Source organism: Nyctereutes procyonoides, unplaced genomic scaffold (assembly GCF_905146905.1).
Source record: "Nyctereutes procyonoides isolate TBG_1078 unplaced genomic scaffold, NYPRO_anot_genome, whole genome shotgun sequence".
Classification (NCBI taxonomy): Eukaryota; Metazoa; Chordata; class Mammalia; order Carnivora; family Canidae; genus Nyctereutes; species Nyctereutes procyonoides.
The window spans coordinates 4,591,524-4,614,235 of record NW_026575028.1 but is presented as its reverse complement, the minus strand read 5'-3'; the positions used below and the strand labels follow the sequence as shown (position 1 = coordinate 4,614,235).

At 53.6% G+C, this 22,712-nt stretch overlaps 1 protein-coding gene across 3 annotated transcripts in view; it reads left to right on the top strand.

The window, feature by feature from the left end:
• TSPAN11 (tetraspanin 11) overlaps nt 1-22,712 on the top strand; it is a 75,165-nt gene that overhangs the window by 34,671 nt on the left and 17,782 nt on the right. For all 3 annotated transcript variants that reach the window (XR_008663180.1, XR_008663181.1, XM_055315617.1), the window contains exon 3: nt 9,428-9,619. Coding sequence is in view for 1 of the 3 variants with exons in the window: in XM_055315617.1 (XP_055171592.1) it covers nt 9,428-9,619 (192 nt within the window). In the remaining 2 variants the exon portion in view is untranslated. The remainder of the gene's footprint in view (nt 1-9,427; nt 9,620-22,712) is intronic.

Here is a 22,712-nt window from a genome sequence, read left to right as displayed (position 1 = left end):
GATCCCTGCTGAAATCCCCTCTAGATTTGGCCCTAATCGGGACAGGAGATGGTGGTGACCTGCCCCATGGGAGTGACACCAGGAATGGAAATATTTGGAGACAAGCAAGGGACTTGGGAGGTAAAACTAGGTCATGAGCTGGTTGAGAGGAAAGATTGGGTGGATGGTGAAGCCCCTCACTGCAGTGGTAGACCAGAAGGACGAGCAGTTTGGCGTCAGAAGGAGAATTTGGATGGTGGCATAGTGAGTTTGAGTTGCCAGAAGACATATGAGCAGGGATGCTCTGTGGGAAGTTGGCTCATGGGAAGTCTGGATCGTTCCCACCCAGATGGTGGCTGCAGGCACAGAAGTAGGTAAGGACCCCCAAAGACAGCATGGAGACTGGCCCCATTTGCCCTAACCAAGGGAGCTCCTAGGTTGTGAGACCTTCAGTGCTGCCACCAGGAAAGCCCCAGGCAAGCCGACAGGAGGGGTCCCCCAGGGAGGCTGGAGGAGGGGAGGTCAGAGCAGGTGAGGAGGGGGAGGCAAAGCAGGAGGAACAGTGTCCCAGAAGCAGGAGACTGGGAGGCAGGGCTGGCGTGTTAAAGGGACAGGACCTATCAAGTATTTTAAGGCCTGGAAAGTGGCCATTAGGTGTGACCACACAGTTTATTGGTGGCTGTATTGAGAGAACTCCCAGGAGAGTAGTGGGGGCAGGGGCCAAGGAAGTAGGTACTCCATGTAGACAATACCTGCTGGGCCCCAGGAGAAGAGCGAGGACAGTAGCTGGCAGGGCCAGATGGCTGTTGTTGTGAGGCACTCGGCCCAGAATATCTTTGGAAGTGCCCTGACCTTGCATGTCCTGCCTGTGACCACCCCTAGGGGCTCTTCCAGCCAGAGCAGGCCAGAGTCTGTCCACTCAGTGCTTGCATTCCCTTGGGAGTGGCAGGGAGAGGGACATGAGGGTGGCAGCCTAGGCAGATGGGCAGCAAGCATGTTACCAGAGCAGCTCCCAGGGAGGGTCAGCTTCCCCCATAGAGATCTCTTTGCTCTGGGTTAAAAATACCCCTGCCTGGTGGCCTGGATGGACATGGACCAGTTTCCCAAGGACCCATTCAGCCAGGCCTCGTCCACCTTATAACAGATGGTCAGTTCGGGGATGTTCAGGCCTCTGTCTCCAGTCCAAGGACATCCTGGCATTGTCCCCTGGATGCGCTGCTGTCTCCTCAGAAGTAGATATGGGACAGACTGCTGGCCCATCTCCTCCCATGCAGGGCACAATGTCATACATTTTGTAGCACGCCAAGGCCCTGGGAATTTACCAGCATTCCCTACGAAGGGGGCTGTGTCGTTGAGGACCCCTTCCCACAAGAGAATGATCCCCCCACGCACACCCCAGAGTCCGGCTGCCGGCCCTCCATCTGAGCCCCTCTTACAGGACACACAGCAATGCGAGTGTCTACACTGGTCAATGCTCCCACTCCTTCTGCCTTCTCCTTTGACTCTAATACAGAGCATCAGGGAGGATCTTCCAGCTACTGCTCCCTGACGCCCCTTGCTACCACCACTACCCTGTGCAGACACAGAGAGCGAGCCCAGACGGCAGGGGCAGAGTGCCCTTCTACTATGGGGTGAACACTCAAACTCCCTTTCTCCCCGAAAAGTGTTCCTTCCCTGTACATCATCTTGCCATATTCTGTCCAAATCCAGCACAGAGAAGATTAAAAAAAAAAGCCCTTCCTCGGGGCAGATATGATGCCTAGCATTTGTAAGGCACCGCTGGAGAAAGACCTTCGGATTATGTCACACGATCCTCAAATCAACCCCCGCGGTCTGTATGGCCATTATCCTTAGGCAGGGAACAGGCTCACCCAGTTTAGGATCTTGCCCAAAGGATCTTACAGTGGTGGTAAAGAAAGCTAGCATTGACACCCAGGCATTCTGGTCAATAATAACAATGGTATTATAATAACAATAAAACTCCATCCCCAATGTTTATGAAGCACTGTGCTAGGCACCTGGAATGCATCAGTGGACGGAGTCCCTATGATGCATGGCACTTACTGTTGCAGGCTTCCTCTGTGCAAGGCCTTCACCTCCCCATTCTGTTTCACCTTCCCAGCACCCCCACAGCCCTGGGCAGTGCTGTCAGAGCCCCACTGTGCAGTGCCAGGAGCGGCATGCCCAGAAAGCCAGAGCTGGAGCCCAGCCCTCTTCCACCCTAAGCCTACCTCGTGGCCACCAACTCAACTCCAAGTCCTGCACACTCCCTCACTGTCTTTGGGGTCTACGTGGGTTAGTGAGACAGCAGAGCATGCTGGGAAGACTTGGGCTCAAGTGTGGGTTCAAATCAAGATCTTAATTATTTGCCATGGGACATTAGTTGCTAGGGACTGAACTGTGACCCTAACGTTCAGAATTCATACGCTGAAGTCCTAAGCCCCAGTGTGACTATATTTGGAGATGGGGCTTTGAGCAGGTAATTCAGGTTAAATGAAGGCAGAAGGGTGGGGTCCTAATCCAATAGGACTAGTGGCCTTACCAGTGGAGGAAGAGAGAGATCTCTATCAGTGTGCACAGAGGACAGGTTGTATGAGCACACGGTAGGGAGGCAGCTGTCAGGGAAGGGGGTCCTCTCCAACACTGAATGGGTCAGCACTTTATTGTGGGACTTACAGCCCCAGAAGTGTGAGAGATGGGAATACATTTCTATTGCTGAAGCCTCCCAGCTGTGGTTTTTTATCATGGTAACTTGAGCAGGCCAACACAGGCAAGGCACTTACTCTCTCTGAGCTTCACTCTTTTCTTATCTTCCATGGGAGTGTCAAAAACCTGTAAGAATTAGGGGCACCTGGGTGGCTCAGTCAGTTAGGCATCTGACTCTTGGTTCCAGCTTAGGTCATGAACTTGGGGCCATGTCAGGTTCCTCGGGAGTCTGCTAGAGATTCCCTCCCTCTGCCTCTCCCTCACTCGCACGGGCTCACTCTCTTTCTCCCTCTCTCAAATAAATAAATCTTTTTTAAAAACCCTGTAAAGGGATCCCTGGGTGGCGCAGCGGTTTGGCGCCTGCCTTTGGCCCAGGGCGTGATCCTGGAGACCCGGGATCAAATCCCACGTCGAGCTCCCAGTGCATGGAGCCTGCTTCTCCCTCTGCCTGTGTCTCTGCCTCTCTCTCTCTCTCTCTCTCTCTCTCTCTCTCTCTCTCTCTGACTATCATAAATAAATTAAAAAAGAAAAAAGAAAAAAAACCCTGTAAGAATTAAAGATGAACATTTGGGGAAATAGCACAGTTTCTGACACACGCTTGGTGCTTGGCTTGTGTGTGTAGCTATTTGAGTAGACTCATTTATAGCTTTCCATGCCCATTAACACTGGATTTAAGACTTCAGGGATCATGACCCATGTAAGAAATACATGGAAGCATAAGAAATGCTTACATGAAGAATTGTGCAGGAAAGCAAGCTTACCCTTACTGGGCACAATGCAGTCTGATATTTTCTCTTCAACTTGGTGGCATTTCGTTTTGTTTTGTTTTGTTTTGTTTTTTGATGCAGGTTATGACCCCACCAAATTGATTTCACAGCCCTAATGGGCTAAATTCCAAAGTTTCAAAACCCGGAGCAGTCGGATGGTGCAAATGGGCCCTACCTCCACCCTGACTTGGGCAGGATGCAGATGCCAGTGGTCACATGCCAGGCCTGGTGGTCTCAATGAGCCATTAAGCCTAGTCTACCTGCCTCCCAATCAGCTGTGCTGTGCTTGCACAATTTGAGGGTTCTGAATCAGTTTACCCTTTGCATTGATTCTTACATCCACTCTTTTATATCTCTATTCCCATTTTGTAGAGAGGAAACTGAGCCTCACATGGTTGGTAGAAACCTATGTTACTTCTGGGTTTTCTGACTCAAAGTCCAGTGGTCTTCCCATCTACAGAGGCCACTGATCAATGATTACAGCCATAGACCTGCTACTCTGATGCTTACTTGGAATCCAAAATGGCCCCAAGGTTCAAGATTGAACTTGAATTAGGATGTTTCAATGGTGTAGGCATTCAGACATGCAGAGTATGAAGAATCTAAGTAAAACAAAGGAAACACCACAATAGACACCCATCTTCTGTGCCCAAGCTCTGTCCCACCTCTGGCCCCCTGGCCCCCAACACTCAACCCATGCCTGATCCCCCATCCTTCACCATCACCCTATCCTTGACTCCACCCCACCCCCCTGGAATTTCAAATAACCCAGTATTGATTGGAACCTTCTCACTGGGCAAGGGAGGCCCCCCTTGGCTCCGGGTCAGGAACCAAAAATACCAACACCTTCATCCCTCCTCCCCGACCCTAAAAAGAAAACAGGATCGGGCTTCCCTACGTGGTGCCTCAGAAATGCTTTTCTTCCCTCCCGTTTCCTGCATGGCTCCCTATAGCTCCCATCACCCCTGCAAATGTTGTTCCCTAATTTATTATTTTAATTATCTGCTTGGCTGTGTTAATAATCAAAACTTTCCCAGCCTCCCAGGAGCTATGCCAGGCTATGGGAGAACAGGGGGGAAGAGCTGGCTGCTCCCAAAGCTCTGTGCTGCTCCAGGGTGTTGTCTGAGGTATTGGTGCTTCTCTTGGGGACCAGTGGGGCTTGGCCTCCAGGGAACCCCCAGATCCCTTAGAGGAGACAGTGAGCCAACACAGGAGGCAGTGATGGTAGAGGATGTGTGTCCCAGCCAGGGGAGTGAGGTGACTTCAGGACACCTCTCTAGGACTCCCATGGAGAGTGTAGGAAGGAAGAGCTCTGCTCCCTTTCCTGCAGAGGGTAGAAAGCCCTTCGTTCTCCCATATTCCTCCCACTGAACAGGCCTCTGCCTGCCTCCCAGGTCATGTCATCTGTGACAGCACAGAGGAGGGATCCCATGGTTGGTTCTTCTGCTGCCCCCCCCCCACTTCTTTAAGATACTGAAGTCACAGGACGCCCTTGGAGTTGAGGGCATCCTTGCAGGGGGACAGGCTCATACTCAGGGGGGATGCACATGTGGTCCTCACAGGGCCATTGTGGGGACACCAGTCAAGGAGGAAGCCTGTGGTGACAGCCCTGAGCAGAGTGACTGGCTTCATGGGCAGAGCAGCTCTGTGTGGATCAGCAGCCCAGCTGGTAAAATTGGAACTGAACTGGCCAATCAGACTCTTGAGTTCTAGTCCCTACTTGGCCCCTGGCTACTGATGGCACCTTGGGAAGTCACCTCTCCAAGCCTTTGTTTCTTCATCCAGAATATAAAAGGGGCCAGACTTAATCTTTCTTCTGTTCCTCCCTCCCTCCTTCTCTAGGGAGTTACCGGGCACTGCCTTGTGTAGTGCTCTGCTCAGGATACTAAGATGGGTGAGATTTCACCAAAAGGCTAAAAGGGAGACAAAGTGACAAATACAACAAATATGCCAGGACACGCGTCACTCTAGACACCTGTATAAGGCATGGAAGCCATGGGGAGGACGGAATGATTTGCAAGACTGGGGTAGGTTCCCTGCAGGTTCTGAGCTGGGTTTGAAGGAGGAACAGGTAGTGTTAAGTCCCTTCCCAGCTCCAACCCTCAGTAAATCCCATGACCTCTCCTCTTGTCAATTGGTTTGGGGAAAGAGGGAAAATAGCGTTCCGATTTATTTTACCAAAGGCTCTTTAAAACCAAAGAGCCAAGAAAAGAATGCCTTGAAGTGGAAAGTTGCTTTTAGCAGGACAAGCCTACCCTTGAAGAGTCAACTCAAACAGAACTGGCGCCAAGGCCACAGGAGCATGGGGGGAGCTGGGAGAAATGTTTGCCTGGCCCTGGGGGCTGTTGGTCATTAATCAGGCTCTGGCTATATGTGAAGCCATGCTGGAGTTTGGGCTTGATGCTCTGGGTGCCAGGGAGCCAGGGGCAATTTTTTGGTGGGGTTGCCTGGTGGATCGGTATTTGAAGCATGACACTCTTGCCTCTGGGTTGAGCAGGGGCAGGGAAGCTGCTGATACAGGCGTGGGGAGGCAAGGAGCCAAAGCCAGACCAGTGCATGGTTAAAAGAACATGGTGGGAGGACAGATGGGGATGAGCACATGGTAGGAGAGTAAGGAGTCCAGAGTGACCCTAGGGGTTCTGCTCTGGGCAGATGGTGGTGCCACTGATGAGACTGGCCAGGGGTGAAGGAGCTCTGAGTGTGGTTCTAAATGGGTGAACCTACATCTAGCTCCAAAACCTCTCCAGTCCAGCATGGAGCTTGGCACTTTGGAGGCTCCCAGCAAACATGTACAGAGGTGAACTACATGGTACCCTGTGTGTTCCAGCCTCCCCACTGAGGGCAGAGAGCTCTGGTCTGGGGGACCCTTCCTTATTGAGAGCCCCACAGTCCTGGCCCCTGCCCCACCCCACCACTCCATCCCCCAGATCCCAGCACAGAAACCCGTCAGTAGCCTAACAAAGAAAATCCTGCAATTACTTTTATATCCTCTGCCTGATGGGACTGGGGGTGGTGGGCAGTGGTTTGCTGCCACCTGCATCTGTCAGGGCCCAGCCATGTGCAGCTGCTCGGGCCAATCCTTCTCCTTTTTAGAGAACATTCTGGCAATGTTTCTCTTCTCTATATTGGAAGCTCTGAAAATTACAAGGCGTGGGTGACCCGCCATGGCCCTACCGGACTGCCTGGGTCTTCACCAGCAAGAGCTTCGCCCTCCGTGGGGCTTTCTGGCTAATCGGCTACAGGCTATGGTTTTGAAAAATGTAGTTAATATTCCACAGTTTCTGTAAGGAGCCAAATACAGTTGAATCAACTCTATGCACATAGCAGCAGTTGAAGTAGCTCTTTAGGGTCAGATGTGTCCCTGCCACCCGGCAGTGTTCCTCCTGGTCCCCTGTCCACTGCTCTTCCTTCTGACCTAGGCAGTGTCCACATACCATGGCCGCTGGTCCAGAAGCATCTTGCCAGAGGAGCATTGGCAGCAGGCTGGCCCCTGGTACTAACAGGGACATTTTACCCATGTGGAAGAGACCTCAGAGATACTTGCATCCTGCAGCACCATTTTACAGATGAAGAAACTGAGGTTTCACCAAGTGACGTGTTTGCCACGCAGTCACATGGGTAGGCAGGGGGACAGCCAGGGCCAGAACCCAGACCTGCTGACTTCGGCCTCCCAGTACCCCACTGGTGACCCATTCCAACATTTAGCAACTTTTACTTTGCCTGTCCAGATGCAAAATTGTTTTCTGAAGAGCTCACCAAGTCCCAAGCAGGAGACGCCCTGGAGGACTTGAAACTTTTTTGTTCCTGATGGGCAAATCCCCTGTAGACACTAACTTCTCCACTGGATGTGATATCTCAGGAGAGGGTTGGTGTTGCCATGGACATCGGAACAAGTATGGATTTGTTCTCCAGACCTTAATCAAGGTGGTGGGTCCCTTTGGGTCATTTCCAGACCACCCCCTCCCTTATGGCTAGGGGTCCTGCTGCCACCCTGGATGACTTATGGACTCTCCCTGCTTTTCAAGATTCCAGCCCTTTCTGTGACTGACAAGAAGAACTCTGGAAGAGAGCAGCCCTCCATTAGTAGCATCAGTACTGTTCCTCTCCCGGGGCTCCATTTCTTACAGCCCCCTACTCCTTCCTCCGGGAGCTCCATGGGTGGGTTGTTGGTTGTTTTTGTTTTTTGTTTTTACTTTTTTTCGTAATAGGGTTTTCATCCCTTTGAACTGGATGGTGCTCCTCACTACCCCACCTTCAACCTAAAAGCTCCTACCAAAGCAAACACCCTAATACAGACAGGAAAAAGGATGGAGTTCAAGTCCTGAACAAATGTCCAGAACTATCCAGGTAGGGACGCCTAGGGCAGGCCCCAGAATCTTCCAGGAAGTAGCATCTTCTGTGAGATTCAGCACAGTGCCGCCTCCTGGGGGAGAGGGACAGGACACTGTGACCCTCCATTAAATATGGAACCCACGCAGTGGTTCTCCTCAGAGGTACCTGGGAATATAATAAAATATTTACACCTGGATCCCACTCCCAGAGATTCCAGGTGTGATTGGATTTTGTCACCTGTACTCCCAGGTGACTATGCAGTCTGGGTGAGAAATGCCACTTTCTCTGGGTGTCCAAGTGGAGGAAGCCTTAGAGACCTGTCTACACCAGGGCTTGTTGTGTGCTACAAGATTAGACTTCAAATCCCAAACCTGAACACATTATTTTATGCGGCTTACCATTTCTCTGGCCAAAGTGTCCAAAGCTTTTTATCAGATTTTCAGTGGGTTCCATGTCCCACAACAGATAAAGCATCCCCAGTCAAGCCCACACATGACCAGATGGAGGATCCTGAATTTGATTCTCAGCCTGTGGGATTGACATACCTGACAGATAATGGATAATGTGTGTATTTCTATAAAGAGACTACACCTCTTAAAAGATCAATGCAAAGTGGTCACATTGACTGTTTCATGCTGCTCAGAATCTCTTCCTGGTGCTCCCATGTGCCTTTGATTAATAAAAAATGAGAAATGAATTATTGCTTAATTAATTCACTGTATTTGGAAGGCAAAAGCTTCAAAATATGAGATCCACAGGAAAAAGTAATCAGAGTTGGCCTTGGTGGCTCTAGGCGGAGAATCACTAGTCTGATACAGCCCCTTATTTGGGATACGAAGAAACTGACTATCTCTAGGCCACACCGCTAGCTAGGTGAAGTTGGGACCCTCACCCCAGCCTTTCAGTCGTATCGTGGCGGCCGGGGTGGGGGTCAGAAAGAATATGAGCAGGCTCTTTTGCTGGAAACCCTCTCTTGACACAGTTCCATTGAGCCAAACTCAGGAACTCCCTCCCTGGTCATGGACACTGTATGGGCCGAAGAGAGCATATGCTCACAGGGAATTTCAAAACCTATTGTAGTCCAGAATTTCACTGAATCTAGGATGCCACCAGTTGTGAGATATGCCATTGTTTGCTATACCACTAAGAAAAAGCGCCGCCGACTATAATCATAAGATGCCATTAATCATAAGATGCATCTCATTTATAGAGATGTTCAAATGGGGCTGGGGAGAGATGTGCATTGTGGAATTGAAGAAATGTGGCACATTAGCCTCTCCTGTTCTGTTTGGAGTGGCACAGCTGTGTGACGTTCTTCAACCTGTCTCTCTTACCTGCTGGAGGTGCTGAGGACTTCCAGGGGCACCTGGGTGGCTCAGTGATTGAGCATCTGCCTTTGGCTCAGATCCTGGGATCAAGCCCCACATTGGGACTTGGAAGAGGGAGCCTGCTTCTCCCTCTGCCTGTGTCTCTGCCTCTCTGTGTGTGTCTCTCATGAATAAATAAATAAAATCTAGAAGGAAATAAAAAGCACTTCGAAGAAAACAAATTTTAAAAGCAAAGTGAGTGGCACAGCAGGTCCAGCCCACGCAGTGGAATCCTGGAATCCGAGGATTCCTGCCCTGACCCAGGCTTTCCCGCAGGTGGGCGGGGCCACCGTCCTGGCCGTGGGCGTCTGGACCCTGGTGGAGAAGAGCGGCTACCTCAGCATCCTGGCCTCCAGCACCTTCGCTGCATCCGCCTACATCCTCATCTTCGCGGGGGCTCTTGTCATGGTGACCGGCTTCCTGGGCTTCGGCGCCATCATCCGGGAAGATAGGAGCTGCCTCTCCACGGTGAGTGCCCTGCCTGCCGGAGCCCCCAGCCCACACCCTGTTCCCCCCCCCCCCCGCCCCGCATTGGGATCCTGTCCTGAGAGCCCCCAGCACGCGGTGGAGGCCCCTGCAAGGAGGCCTGGGGAAAGCCAGAGAGGGACAGTCGCCCTCGAGACTGCTGTTGGCCACAGTCTCCAGGTCCTTAGCACCTACTCCAGTCCTGGTGGCACCTGCTGCTCCTTCATCTTCCATTCCACCCTACCTTTCCACTTCCTCCTCCTCCTCTTCCTTCTGGGTGTTTTCACAGTGCTTTTCAAAGATACGCAGAAATGAACGTGATAGTGAAGCCGCCTGTCCCATCACTCAGACTCAACAACTTTGTTCCCTCCCTACTTCCTGCCTCCCTCCCCTTGGCTCCCAGACAGCGTGTGGTTTGTAATATTTCAGTGCGCCCCCCTAGAACTGAAGAGTCCTTCTTTAGAAATCATGACAACACCATGATCACACCCCAAAACAATTACCAGTCATCCCTTAGTACCATGAAATAGCCAGGCAGTTTCAGGTTTCCCCAAATGACCCATAAACTGTTCTCCTTTCTGTTTTTCAGTTTGTTTGAATTGAAACCTAAATTAGGTCCATGTATTAAGATTGGGCAGTTTGTCTCCTGAGTCTCTTTCAGTCTCTCAGCTCCACTACCCTTCTCTCTCTCTCCTCTTTCTCTTTCTCTTTCTCTTTCTCTTTCTCTTTCTCTTTCTCTTTCTCTCTCTCTCTCTCTCTCTCTCTCTCTCTCTCTCTCTCTCTCTCTCTTTCATCTTGTTTGCAGTTTATTTGTTGGAAGGAACCAGGTCATCTCTTCTATGGTTTCTCCCACTGATTTTCTGATTGTATCCTTAGGACATCATTTAAAGTGTTCTCCTGGCAGTTGAATCTAGAAGTGTGATCAAACACAGGTTCAATTATTTGGGCAAGAGGATTTCATGGGTGACATTGTGGGCAGGACAGTCTCCTTGAAGCTGGGAAGACTGTCCATCCACAGCCAGCTCATCGTGTCAGGAAAAGAAGCCAAGGTGGGATGGGCAGGGGCAGAAGCCAGACCCACCCCCTTGCTTCTCTGCACCCTTTGCTTGGGCAGGCTCCCTGGTGCCTGGGTGGCATCTCTCCCATTTTAATCTCCTCCCGAGGGCCAAGCCTCCTCCGGGGGGAGCAAGGGAGGCCACAGAACACGTGGACTTAGCAGGGAAGGGCCAGAGCCAGAACCAGCCCGAGTCTCGATGAAAAATCAGGTTGAGCCTGAATGGAATCAGGTCACAGGAAGAAGCCTTGAAGGCTGTGCTCTCTCCACCCTGCTTCCCTGTACCCTTATACATCCAACCAAGGGAGCAGGAGGCAGCAGAGGGGCCGTCCCCTGAAGACTCTCACATCAGTGGTGACCTAGTTATTTAGCTGAGGATACAAAAGCACCTGTGCATAGGCTCAGCAGGATGGCTCTCCCCTGCCTGAAAAAATTCTTTAATTCTGCTCTGAGGGATAGCCCAGGGCCAAGGTGCAGGTCACATGGATGGTGGCCCACCAGCAGGGCAAAGTCCCACAGGGGACCAGTCACTAGAGCGTGGGCTTTGACGTGAGCGGTCCTAACAGCACTGGGACAGGTGTGCCCTGAGCTGGCCCCGCACCTACCAGCCCTCCCTCACATGGCCTGGTATGAGTCCTTGCAAGCCTGCTGGACATCCTTGATCTGATCAGCATCAGCTGAATGAAGACACGGGGCATGACTCCATGAGTGGGCCTGTGCTATATGGCCTGGGGAGAAAGTCCAGCCCTTACAGGAACTGGGCCCAGAGAGATCCCATTCCCTACCTTCTCTGTGGATCTACCCAGAGAGATCCCATTCCCTACCTTCTCTGTGGATCTACCTCTCTTCTGCTCAGCACTGACCCTTTAGGACATGGGGCCTTCGGCTTGGCCTCAGGCTTCAGGCTGAGCCCTCTGGCCCACACCGAGCCCTGTGATCACCAGCTGCCCCTTCCTTCCACAAGGAAGAGTAAGGACTCACCTTTGCAGCCCAGGAAGGAAGGCCCTCACTTGGCAACCTTCCTTCTCACTCAGAGCCATCTTCACTCTAATGGTCCCCTCTAAAGGTCCCACATCACTTCCTCAGCCTTGGGAAACAGCGCCCCGCTGTCCACCCAGGGTGCAATTCTAACATGAATGGCTCTCATTGAGAGCCACCTCCCTCTGCCCTTACAACAGCAGCCCTGCAAAGTCATAATCTTTGTGAACTCTGCACCGAGCACTGTTCTAAACACTGCATTTAGCTCAGTTAACCCTCACCCAACCCTGTGAGGTGTTTACTTTCACGGTGTGCATTTTAAGTGAGGAAGGCCGCAAATAGGTTAAGCAATTTGCCAGAGGCCATACTGCTAGTGAGCAGCTAGGTCTGTCTCCCGGGCCATTGCTCGCGTCCCCCCAGCTAGCCTGCCTCAAAGGCATCATTCACCCCGCTGCGCAGATGAGCAAGCTGGCCAGGGAGATGTGAAGAGAGTAAGTGCTGGAGCTGTGAAGCCCAGTCTGTTAGAATTGCCAATAAGAATACACATCATAGGGAGGCCAGGCAGGGTGGGAGGCAGAGGGATGGGATGCCGAGTGGGCTAATGTGGGTGGAGGGACATGGACTCCGTATCTGTGGATGTCAGCACAGAGCAGCTGCTTTCAGAGGTCAGGGTGGGTACAAGAGGGAGCCCCCTATGGAACCCAGCTGGAATACTAGGGCAGGAGACAAGGGGGCGATGGGGGAGGAGGAATTGGGGGGAGGCCTAGCAGTTCCTTGCTTTCATTATAGTATATGGAAATAACAGTGTGTGACAGAGCATGACCATGTAGAAGGGAGCTTGAGGGCCATCAGGTCCAGCACTCCATCCAGAGGTCCCAGTCCAAAGACATTGGACTGGCAAGTGTGGGTCACCTGGGCATTAATGAGGGATGCTCAGCATTATCGGCCTCTTTGGAGACCAGTCTACTCATAAGCGCTCAAAGACCACTAGGAAAGCCCAAGGGTTGGTAACTGGCAGCATTCTGCTCTGTGAGCCACCCATCACGGCCACCTCTTCACTCCCAACCTATACCATCCATTAGCAAGGTCTGCCGCCCTCCAGGCCCAGCCATTAAGAAAGCTGATGTCTCCAGCATCCAGCCACAACCTGCCTGGGGGGGACCAAACTCCATACCCAGAGCTGTGCAGGGAAGATGTGAGGACTTCTGGAAGGCCAGGGCCTTGGGCTTGGCTGCAGGACGGCACACATCTACCTCTCAGCTCGCCCTTTGGAGGGCCAACAAACTAGAGGTTTCCTCATCCCCTTGGACCTTGAGGCAGAGCTCGGGCACCAGGGCTGCTGGATGGGCTAGGGCTAGACGCCCTCCTTCTTCTCAGCCCTGCCTGACATCCCCCAGCCCCTGGTCTGCTCTCTCTTCCAAACCAACAGAACTGATCCCATGCCTCTGACCTCTGTGGCCCAGCATCACTGACCAGACACATCACCAGCTTGAAAGTGAGGGCAGGAAAAAGTGCACATGCACAGCCACCAGTCCAGGGGCAGCAGGCTAGCAGACAGCAAACCTTGAAGCCTGGAATCTTCTCCCTTTACTTGTCCCTGCCCCTCTGAAAGAACCGGACAGAACCATCCCAAGGACAGAACACAGGTGAAGCAGCGGTTCTGAGTGACCCACATCCTGGCCTGTCAGCCCCTGAATCATTGAGCACTTGACTGTTTAACCAAGAAGGCGGCTAGGACAAGTAGGAACTTTTAAACTCAGGCTCCTGTTCAGATACAAGTGATGCCATTAAGGCAGTTTGAAAGTGTTCTGTGGTTCCTGGAGGCTCCTTGCTGCTCTCATTTCATGCTTTCCCCCTCCTCGTCTAACTTCCTTTTGAAATCTTTCATCAGCTAAAGGGCTGCAGGAAACTCCAAAGGAGAAATGCAGTGAGTCTGGCTCTGCACAAAGTGGTCCCCAAAGAGGAAAGGGAAAGATGAAAGACCAGGCATCCGAGTGATGTGGATCCAGCTTGGACCAGGCAGAGGGCAAGGCCAGACATCAGATGTTCCCTGAGAAGGACCCAGAGTGAGACGGTCCAGCTCACATGGCACCACATCTGCCCTGGTCCGATCCCTTCCTCCTAGCACCTCTGCAGCCCCTAAAGTCACTTTCCTAAGAAGGAAGCGTTCATCAGAGACAGGAATAGCACATCTTTGCTGGTGTTGAAATGCCGCCCGGCGCGGTATAGGAAATCTGCGCAGGGGAAAGGGAATGGGGTTTAAATTATTTACACCAGATCTTCTGTCTTAGCGAAGGCTGCATGAGGGAGCCAGATAATTCAGGCCATCTAAGCCTAAGGCCGGTGACCAGGACAGACACCACCCTGATCAAAAGAAAGGGATATTTTTAGATTTTTGAATACGGGCTCTGAAAACTTTTATATCTTAAGCCAAATGAAGATTATGATGAATAGTTCAGGCTAAACTGGGTCCTTGTCAGGGGCTCTTTTATATTTAGGGGATGGATTAAAGTGTAAGAAGTGCTAGAACTGATTTGTGAAAATGAGACCCCAGACTGCAACACTTCCATCAAGTATATTGACAGTTGGTTAGCCAGGGCAATGAGATCTAGAATCAAGGACTGTGGTTCAAAAGCAAGTTGTAGGGATCCCTGGGTGGCGCAGCGGTTTGGCGCCTGCCTTTGGCTCAGGGCGCGATCCTGGAGACCCGGGATCGAATCCCACGTCGGGCTCCCGGTGCATGGAGCCTGCTTCTCCCTCTGCCTGTGTCTCTGCCTCTCTCTCCCTCTCTGTATGACTATCATAAATAAATAAAAATTTAAAAAAAAAAACAAAACAAAACAAAAGCAAGTTGTAGGGGCAGCCCAGGTGGCTCAGCGGTTTAGCGCTGCTTTCAGCCCAGGGCCTGATCCTGGAGATCCGGGATCGAGTCCCACATCAGGCTCCCTCCATGGAGCCTGCTTCTCCCTCTACCTCTCTCTCTCTCTCTCTCTCTCTCTCTCTCTCTCTCTCATGAATAAATAAATAAATAAAATCTTAAAAAAAAAAAGCAAGTTGTAGTAAGCTTGCCCAACTTACTCTGGGACTCAGGAAAGTCACTCAGCCACTTCTGGCCACCTTGGGATCCCTATGTTTATCTAGGGGTTAAGGTATGAAGAGAACGAGGGAGTATTCTAAGGCTTAGGAAACGAGTCACCACATTATATAAAGATCATAAAATGTGGCTATAATTATCATTTACATCACCATCACCATGACCAAGCTCCTTTGAGGAGGAACCTAAATAAATGGAGTTATTCTTAGGGCCAATTACTCCCAGGGTCCCCACAGCTTGGGCAGGACCACTTCCTTGATAGAAGCTGATAATGGAGGAAGGATCCTGGTGCCCGGGGAGCAGAGGGGAGGTTGACTGTGTCTCCCCATTGCTCCTTTGTCAGGCTCACATTACTTTGTCAGCATTCCATCAGCCATCCAGCCAACGGGTGGCCATAGCCTCATCTGGTTGGTAGCACTTTGACCTTTGGGTCAGCTGCCCACAGGCTTCAAAAGAATGGATCCTACAGCCAAGGCTGTCCTCTGCATCAGAGCAGGATAGCCTTTCCTGGTCCTGTATGGTTGATCTGAACCTCCTCTCCTGGTGCAGTAGAGGCAGGGAAATGGACGGGATGACTCTCGCCAAGGCTCCTCACAAGGAAGTAGGATGCAGAATACCCTCAGAGTCCGGAGGCAAGGGCTCCTCAAAGACCCATTCAGCCAGCCTGTACCCTGCCTCTCCCAGCAGGGCCTGCCGAGGTCCTTCAAAGAGAGTCAGAGACATGCTTAAGGTCACGTAGATGCCCAGTCAATACCTGAGTTTTGCTCCAGGGCCTTCTCTGCTGCCCCAGGCTAGCTTTGCACCTCCCTTTGGCATGCTTCCAACACAGGCAATGGGCTTTCACCTATCTTGCGATTCAGGACCTCAGGGTTTGCATTCCAGGTGAAAAGTGAAGCATGTGGAGAACTTGGGATCAGTTAGCAGCTGCCTGTGCCCTGATCCACTTAAAAGTGAAGGGCAAGCTTGAGGATACAGGCAGTGTGGCAGAAAGCAGCTCTGTTAATGCACCAAAGAAAATGTGCTGGCCTAGTGGGAGAAAGTTCAACTCAGTTATGTGTGGATAGATGATCACCCCATCATGGTGGCTCTCTGTATCCCCCATCCCCCAACCCTGCCCCAGCTGGGGCCCAAGCAAGTCTCACTCAGAGTAGGGCTGGCCGGGGAGGCTTAGAGACAGTGCAGGTGCACACGTGTGTCTGTGTTGCCGGGGGGGGGGGGGTGGCGCAGGGGATGGTTGCTAAACATCATCTATTTATATCCCAAATGCAAGAGTTTGCTGAACTCCGGATGACTTCCTCCCCACCATTCGGTTCCTTACGCTTCCTTAGCAGATTCTGAGTTTAGCCATGTAACAGGAAGGAGACATGCTAGCGTCCCTCTCACCTACTGAAGCCTAGTCCGGGCCCTGATCACTGGGGCTGCAGGACATCTGAGCCCCAGGTAGCCCCTCACAACTCCCTTGCAAGCCTTTCTGTACATGCAGATGTTTCTGACTTTCCGGTGATGTGTCCCTCCCACCAGTGTTCAAATGGATCTTACTCCACAAGCAGACATCTAGCAAGGGTGGCCTGGAAGTGAGCTGGCAGCTGGGGGAAACTGATCCCAAGGGGAAAAATCTTCTCCTGAGGCCCCATAGCTAGTGAGGCCTGCTGGACAGTGTGTACTGTCCAGCTCTGAAGAGGCTCTTGCCCTGCCAAGAGCCCTGGGGGAGGCAGAGAGCAGGAGCCCCCCCCCCCACCCATCGATGAGCTGTGTCTGATCCACACCTCATTCTCATTGTGGCAGTGGCCGCAGGCCTCCCCACGCCCCTTGGCCTGGGACAGTAGTGGTGGCTGGACAGCTGTCTGGATGTGCTCGTCTCATACCATGTCCTGGTCCTGGCTTTGAAGTCGGTGCCTCTGTATTGACATACATGCCTTTGACATAGATGCCTACTCCATCTCCCACACATCATGCTGAGGTTTTAAGGGGCATTTACAATCAATTGAAAAATAAGACCCAGGAGACAGAGAGATGGCAGCAAAAGGTCACCGTCATTACTAGTGAAGCTGGTTGGAGTAGTGGCTTTCTCTCTGCAGCCAGAAGCCTTAGCACCTCCGTCAGCTCTGGTTGAAAGAGGCTCACATGCTTTTCTACGAACTGCCCCCACTAAACTCACTGCATGCAGGAGAGAAGAAAATTTGGCATCCTGAGGGCAGGCTGGTCCCGAAGTGAAGGAGGAAGGCCCACTCACCAGATAGGACAAGCAGTGAGCAAGGAGAAGAGACGCCGGGGGTGTTCCTCTAGTTGTCCCTGTGGGAAGCAGGAGGCCAGGACAGAGGAGGCAAAGTCCGTACATGGCATGGATTGATGACGCCACAGCACCAAGGTGTTTTTCCCATCTGAGCCCCACATTTTATGCAGAAGGCTCAGAGAGGGTGAGTGATTTGCCCAGGGTCACACAGCATCTTGTTACAGAGGCAAGCTGGACCCAGACCCCTAGACCAAGGCACCTTGTGTGACATCACTCTTCTCTGACCAGCACCATCCTGGCTTCAAGATCCACCTATCTCAGGATGCAGTGGATGAAAATATCACTGCCTGCCTGTTGCAGCAGCTTTTCTGTATGGGGTGGGTTTTACAGCCACCTAATTTCCACCACTTCCTCTCCTACAGTTTTTTGCAATTCATTCTCCACGTTCCATTGATAGGGCTGCCATTGACCTCAGCAAGCATTTCTAGCACATTCCCAGAATTTCCTGCTCTACTGGGCACAAAGCAGGATGAGAAGAGAAGACACAAGGGGGCCTACAGCCCAGTTCTCAGCTTGGAGTCTAATGAGAAGACACCTGTAGCAAAGGACCAAGAGCCCTGTAGGTGGTTTGGATTCCTGTTTCCATTTGGCCAAAGCTTCTGACCTCTCTGCGCTGTTCTGTACGTCCAAGCTTGGTAGGACCTTCTCCTGCTCAACCTTCCCTTCTTCCCTGTAGCCAACCCTATCCTAATTCTAAGTTTCCCACCCCTAGCAACCTGTCACTAGTCCCATCCTTGGTCCTGCCCTGGGCCCAGGCAAATCTCATATGTTCCAGGCGCCTGCACAGAGGTCTATGGGCTGTGCCACATCTCCCCCACAGCCTGGGAGAAGACTCCAACAGGAACATCTGGGTCCTTCCAGGGGACAGCTGGAGGCAGCAGTCAGCCATTTCTCCTGTGCCCAAATGCCTCCAGCAGCAGCATGCCCTGAGTTGCCAGGACGTGTGCCCAGAGGAGTCTGGCCCTTATCCTGCCAGCCAGCAGGCCAGGCCCCTCCCCCTCTGGACCCACTGTCTTAGGCCCATCCAACCCTGAACTTGTGGCAGTCCTGGCTTGATACCTGTCTTTGGCTTGGAGTCCCAAATTAGGTTCTCCTCCTGTGCGCTACCCACCCCCCACCCCCAAACAATGTGATCTCCTGACCCCAGCATATTGGCTTGGACCTTGGACAGCCTCCATGGCATTCTCTTGATGTGGCCCTCAAAGGCCTCCTGCCTCTCCCAGGCCCGGCCTGTTCCCTCCCCTCGTCTTCCACCTTCCCATCTCTAGTTGGACCAGGTCTCCCCACCTGGGCCGGAACTGAGAGTGAATTTCAGATGTCAGCCAGAATACAATCATCCTGTATGTAGCCTGCAGGGCCCCCCAGGTGGAGGGGCTGAATGGCGGGGGCCCAGAGGGGTTGAGGTCACCTTCATCCTCCCAACAGTGATATCACCTTACAGGAATGGCTTAAGGCTCTCAAGCCCACATCCTCTCTTTTCTGCACCAACAGTTGGGCAGCCGTACCTCTGAGCCCTGACTGCCTCCGGCCAGTGGTGAATAGCCAGAAATTAATGCACCTGAGGTCATCGCCGCTTAAACAGGGGCTCCCTCTCTTCCTATGTGGCCTATTGGCAGTTCCCTGGCCCTGCTGCGGCCTGCCGCTGTCACCCTCTCACACACAGCCGCACTGGCGGCGCCCTTCTCCGGGCAGCATAACCTTGGCAGCGCCTCGAGTCCCCTCTCCTCTCCTGTTGCCACACTGCTCTAGAATGAGCTGGGAACTCCACCTCCACCTGCCTGGACGCCACGCCTCCTCAGTTTTCCAGCTGTGGCTTGGTTTCCGTCTCTGATCCTGCAGAATAGCGGAGGGGGCCGAGGAGGAAAGCATCAGCAGGTTCCCTTCTTTGTGGTAGAATCAGCCCAGCAAGGAGTTCCAAAAGTCCAGTCATATAAAGTCTTAACACTGTGGGGAGAATGCCAGCTGGTGCCAAGCTGTCTGGGCTCATATGCACCAGTGGCTCTGCCCCAGAAGCCATATCTGGGGTTCAGCTTGTCCTCATGCAGCATTAGCTCATCTGCAGATGCAATTTCTAATTAATCACCTTAATGTCACCATTAGAAATATTGCCACATAGCTCCTGCAGAGCTTCTCATTAAAGAAAGTATTGGTTTGGTTCAGACAGTACTGTGCTGTTCCAGCTTCATTTTGGATTTCTAGTTTTAGAAAATACCCAACTTCACTTCTAGTTCAAACTGTACCATTAAAGAGTAAAGGAAAAAAAAAAAAAGAAACTTAGATGGTACAGAGGGAAGAGAAATGTTTGGGTCCCCTTCTGTGCTTTCCAAACTGGTTCCTTCTATGTTTGGGGCACCCTTTGGTGGATTTTGAAGTGGCATAGTTCTCACGGAGGGTGCTAGAGGCAGAGGCTACAAGAACTTCCTATAGAAGTCTCATTCCTGGTCCCCATCAGACCAAGCGTCAGTGGTTGCTTCTGGAGGGACTGGGGACAGCCCTGAATGCAGGGACTGGCCAGTCACAGAACTGCAAGTGGGACTGGAGGTCAGGGAGCAGTTAGGTCCAGGCTGGGCCCAGTTCACCAAGGTTCCTTGGGGACTGTGAGGACAGAATAAGACACAGGACAGAGTAGGAGGGCAAACAAGGATCAAAGTCCCCATGGTCCTGGGGGGCAGGACACACATGAGACCCAGGAGTCCAACAGAGGCACCGAAAGAAGGATGTCAGCTGTGAGGTCATGCGCAGGAACTTCTGGCACAGGGTGGGCTTGGGGGAGGCCTGACCTAAGCTGAGACTTGATGGCTAACAACGTATGACGCAGCCACGGTCGGGGCAGCGAGGCCCAGGCGACATCAGGTCGAAAGGTGCAGGCCGTAGGGAGCGCTGCACAGCTGTGCAGGCCACTGGGCTCTGGCCCAGGATGGGGCTGGGCCGAGCAAAGCAATGGGTGGCGGGGCACGCATGGCACGAGAGCCGTGGCTGTAGCCCCAGCACAGGCGTGAAGGAGCGGCCCGGCAGGCAGAAGCTACCATTTGGAGTGCCCGGCGGGGCCCCTGAGGAAGGAGAGGAGGCCGCTGGGAGAGGCCACCCGGAGCACGCCTGGCCTGCCTGGCCGAGGGTCTGAGGTCCCTGTAGCCACCCACCCGGCCGCTCCTGGGGGTGACGCACACAGCAAGCCAGCGCACAGGCTCTGCAGCTGGAAACGCTGGGCTCGGCCACGTCCTGCCGTGTGACCTCAGACCAGCTGCCGGCCTCTCCATGCACGCGTCTCACGGTCACAGGGAGGCCAACGCCGTGCTCGCCCCGAGGGTGGCTGGGAGCCATCCTGAGACGTGCTCACGAGAGGCACGGGCACCAGCAAGAGCGACACCCTGGCCTCGCCGTCACAGGTCCCCCACGGCGTGCTGGGGCTGCGCAGGTGCATGAGGTGCTGATTCTGCCAGGGAAGCTTCATTGCTCTCTCCGTGTCTCGGGGGGACGCGATGCCTTTCCATCACTCTCGGTAGGAAACCACGGGGCCGGCTCTGGAGAAGCACGGCAGGCGCCCTGAGTCGGGCTGTCGCCCCTCGGCTGCAGGAATCCTGGTGGCCCCAGAGAGAACGTCAGCTGCCTGGGGGTAGAGCGCGGGCCTGCCCCGGCCAGGTAGCTGGGAGAAGCCGGTAAATCCCGACCTGCAGTGGAATAGGACGCCTCCAAATTACACATAGGGTGTCGGAGCTGGCAGCGCCAGAGCCGTCTTCATGCTTCCGTGAGGCTGCAGCGCCCAGCCCGCCCCGGCTCACGTGGGGGAAGCCAGGGGCTACCCAGCTGCTTCGGGAAACAGGCTGTGGATGCTCTCGGGCTCATAGCATCCCCACAACAGCCCCACGGCCCAAGGGCCCAGGAACTGGAGCCCTGGAGGCTTCACTGATCCTGGAGTCAGAGTGGGCGACATCCTGCCACTTGGTCCCCTCGGAGGAGGGTACAGAGTAGGCCGCTCTCATGCCTCTGTGTGTGCTCAGGTCCAGGCTTCCCAGGAACTAGCCAGCCTGCCTCAGATCTTTCTTTTTATGTCTCCCCTAGGGCTGAGGGGCACATACGCAAATCAAGTCCCAGCAGCAGCCTCAGACTCTGAAGTTAAATGTGTAGATGGGGTTCTCAGTCCGGCACCTGTGACATTTTAGGTGACTGGATCATTCTTTGCGGTGAGGCCTGTCGTGTGTGACGTTGAGAAGCATCCTTGGCCTCTCCCCACTAGACGCCAGCCAGGAGCCCTCCTTTCCCCAGGTGCGACTATAAAAACACATCTCCGGATATGGCCAAATGTCCTCTTGGGGCAAAGTCATGCCAGGTAGAGAACCACTGGTATAAATTAAACTATGGTGACAATTCTGAGCCATCCATGGATCAGACGATGACTGGGCTCCTGCCTCCACGCCTGGGGCCCGCACACACTGGCCAGTCCCCCTTGTCTCTTGTGGGGTTCTTGGTGAAAGGGCACTCACGGGTCTTCATCAGGTGGCATTTACTGAGCATGCATCTGGACCCAACACCATAGTGGACCCTGAGGGAGAGCCAGAAGAGCCTGAGATGTGGTCCCTGCTCCCCAGAAACTCACAGTCATCCTGGGGAGACAGGGCCATAACACCAGAGGCAGAGGTGACCTCTGGAGCAGGGGGCAAGGTGAGGTCACTCACCCGGCCTGGGAGGAACAGTGTTTAGGGCCTGAGTCTAGCTGAGGAGCAGGAGCAGAAGCTGGAGGCAGATGAAGCTCTGTGGGCATTTGGGCTGGGAAGGCTAGCACCTACTGCAGACCCGGGGAGGACTTAGTGAAGGCCAAGATGGAGCTGGGTGACAAAGGACAGGTGGGCCCTGGAATTCCAGGCAGGGAGTCACTGAGGGCAAACAGGCGGGGGCTGGAAGGCTGGCACATGTTTAGGGACCGTGTGCAGGCACTGGGGTGCTCTGCAGGTTTGGAGCCAGCTAGCCTGTGCTCTAGAAGTGCTGGGATGACCCGGCTGGCCTGAGGGGAGTCAGGGAGGCTCGGTAAAGCAAAGGTGGAGTGGCAGGGGAGAGACATTTGTCACAGCTCACGGCCTTGCATGGCCGACCCCCACTAGCCACTGGCCCCATTGCCCAGTCTTCCAGCAGTCTGCTCCAGAGGCAGGGCTGCCAGGACCCTCAGGGCGGGGGATCCCGACGTGTGTGACCCTTTGCCAGCTTCCCGAGGACCGTCACACCGGGGCTGACTCAGGGCCTCCCCCGCCTAGGTGAGTCACGCACCTGCAGCCCTCCCACCGCTGCTGCTGCTGCTGTCTGGTGCCAGGGCCCATGACCCCCAGCACCCGGCCTACCCGGCCTGCCCACTCCCCAGCATGCGGCCATCAGTCCCCAAGGACCCCAGGCTGGCCCACACACCCCTCCTGAAGGCCTCTGAACAGCCAGGCTCCCAGGTGGGCGGGAGTGCTCTGCTCGCCCCCGACGACTCCATCAGGTTGGGCTGCCGTTCGGTGCCTCCTAGCGTGTCGAGGGCTGGCGTGTACTAAGTCAGCCCGCCCGGCCCATCGGCCCTCCTCCCAGCCCAGCTTCCAGCGGCGGTGGCAGTGACTTCCCCGGGGGGAGTGGCACGACACTGCCAAGCCTCCATGACTACCATCCAGCGTGACTCCCGGCTGACAGTCCCCGCTGATGGGACATCAGT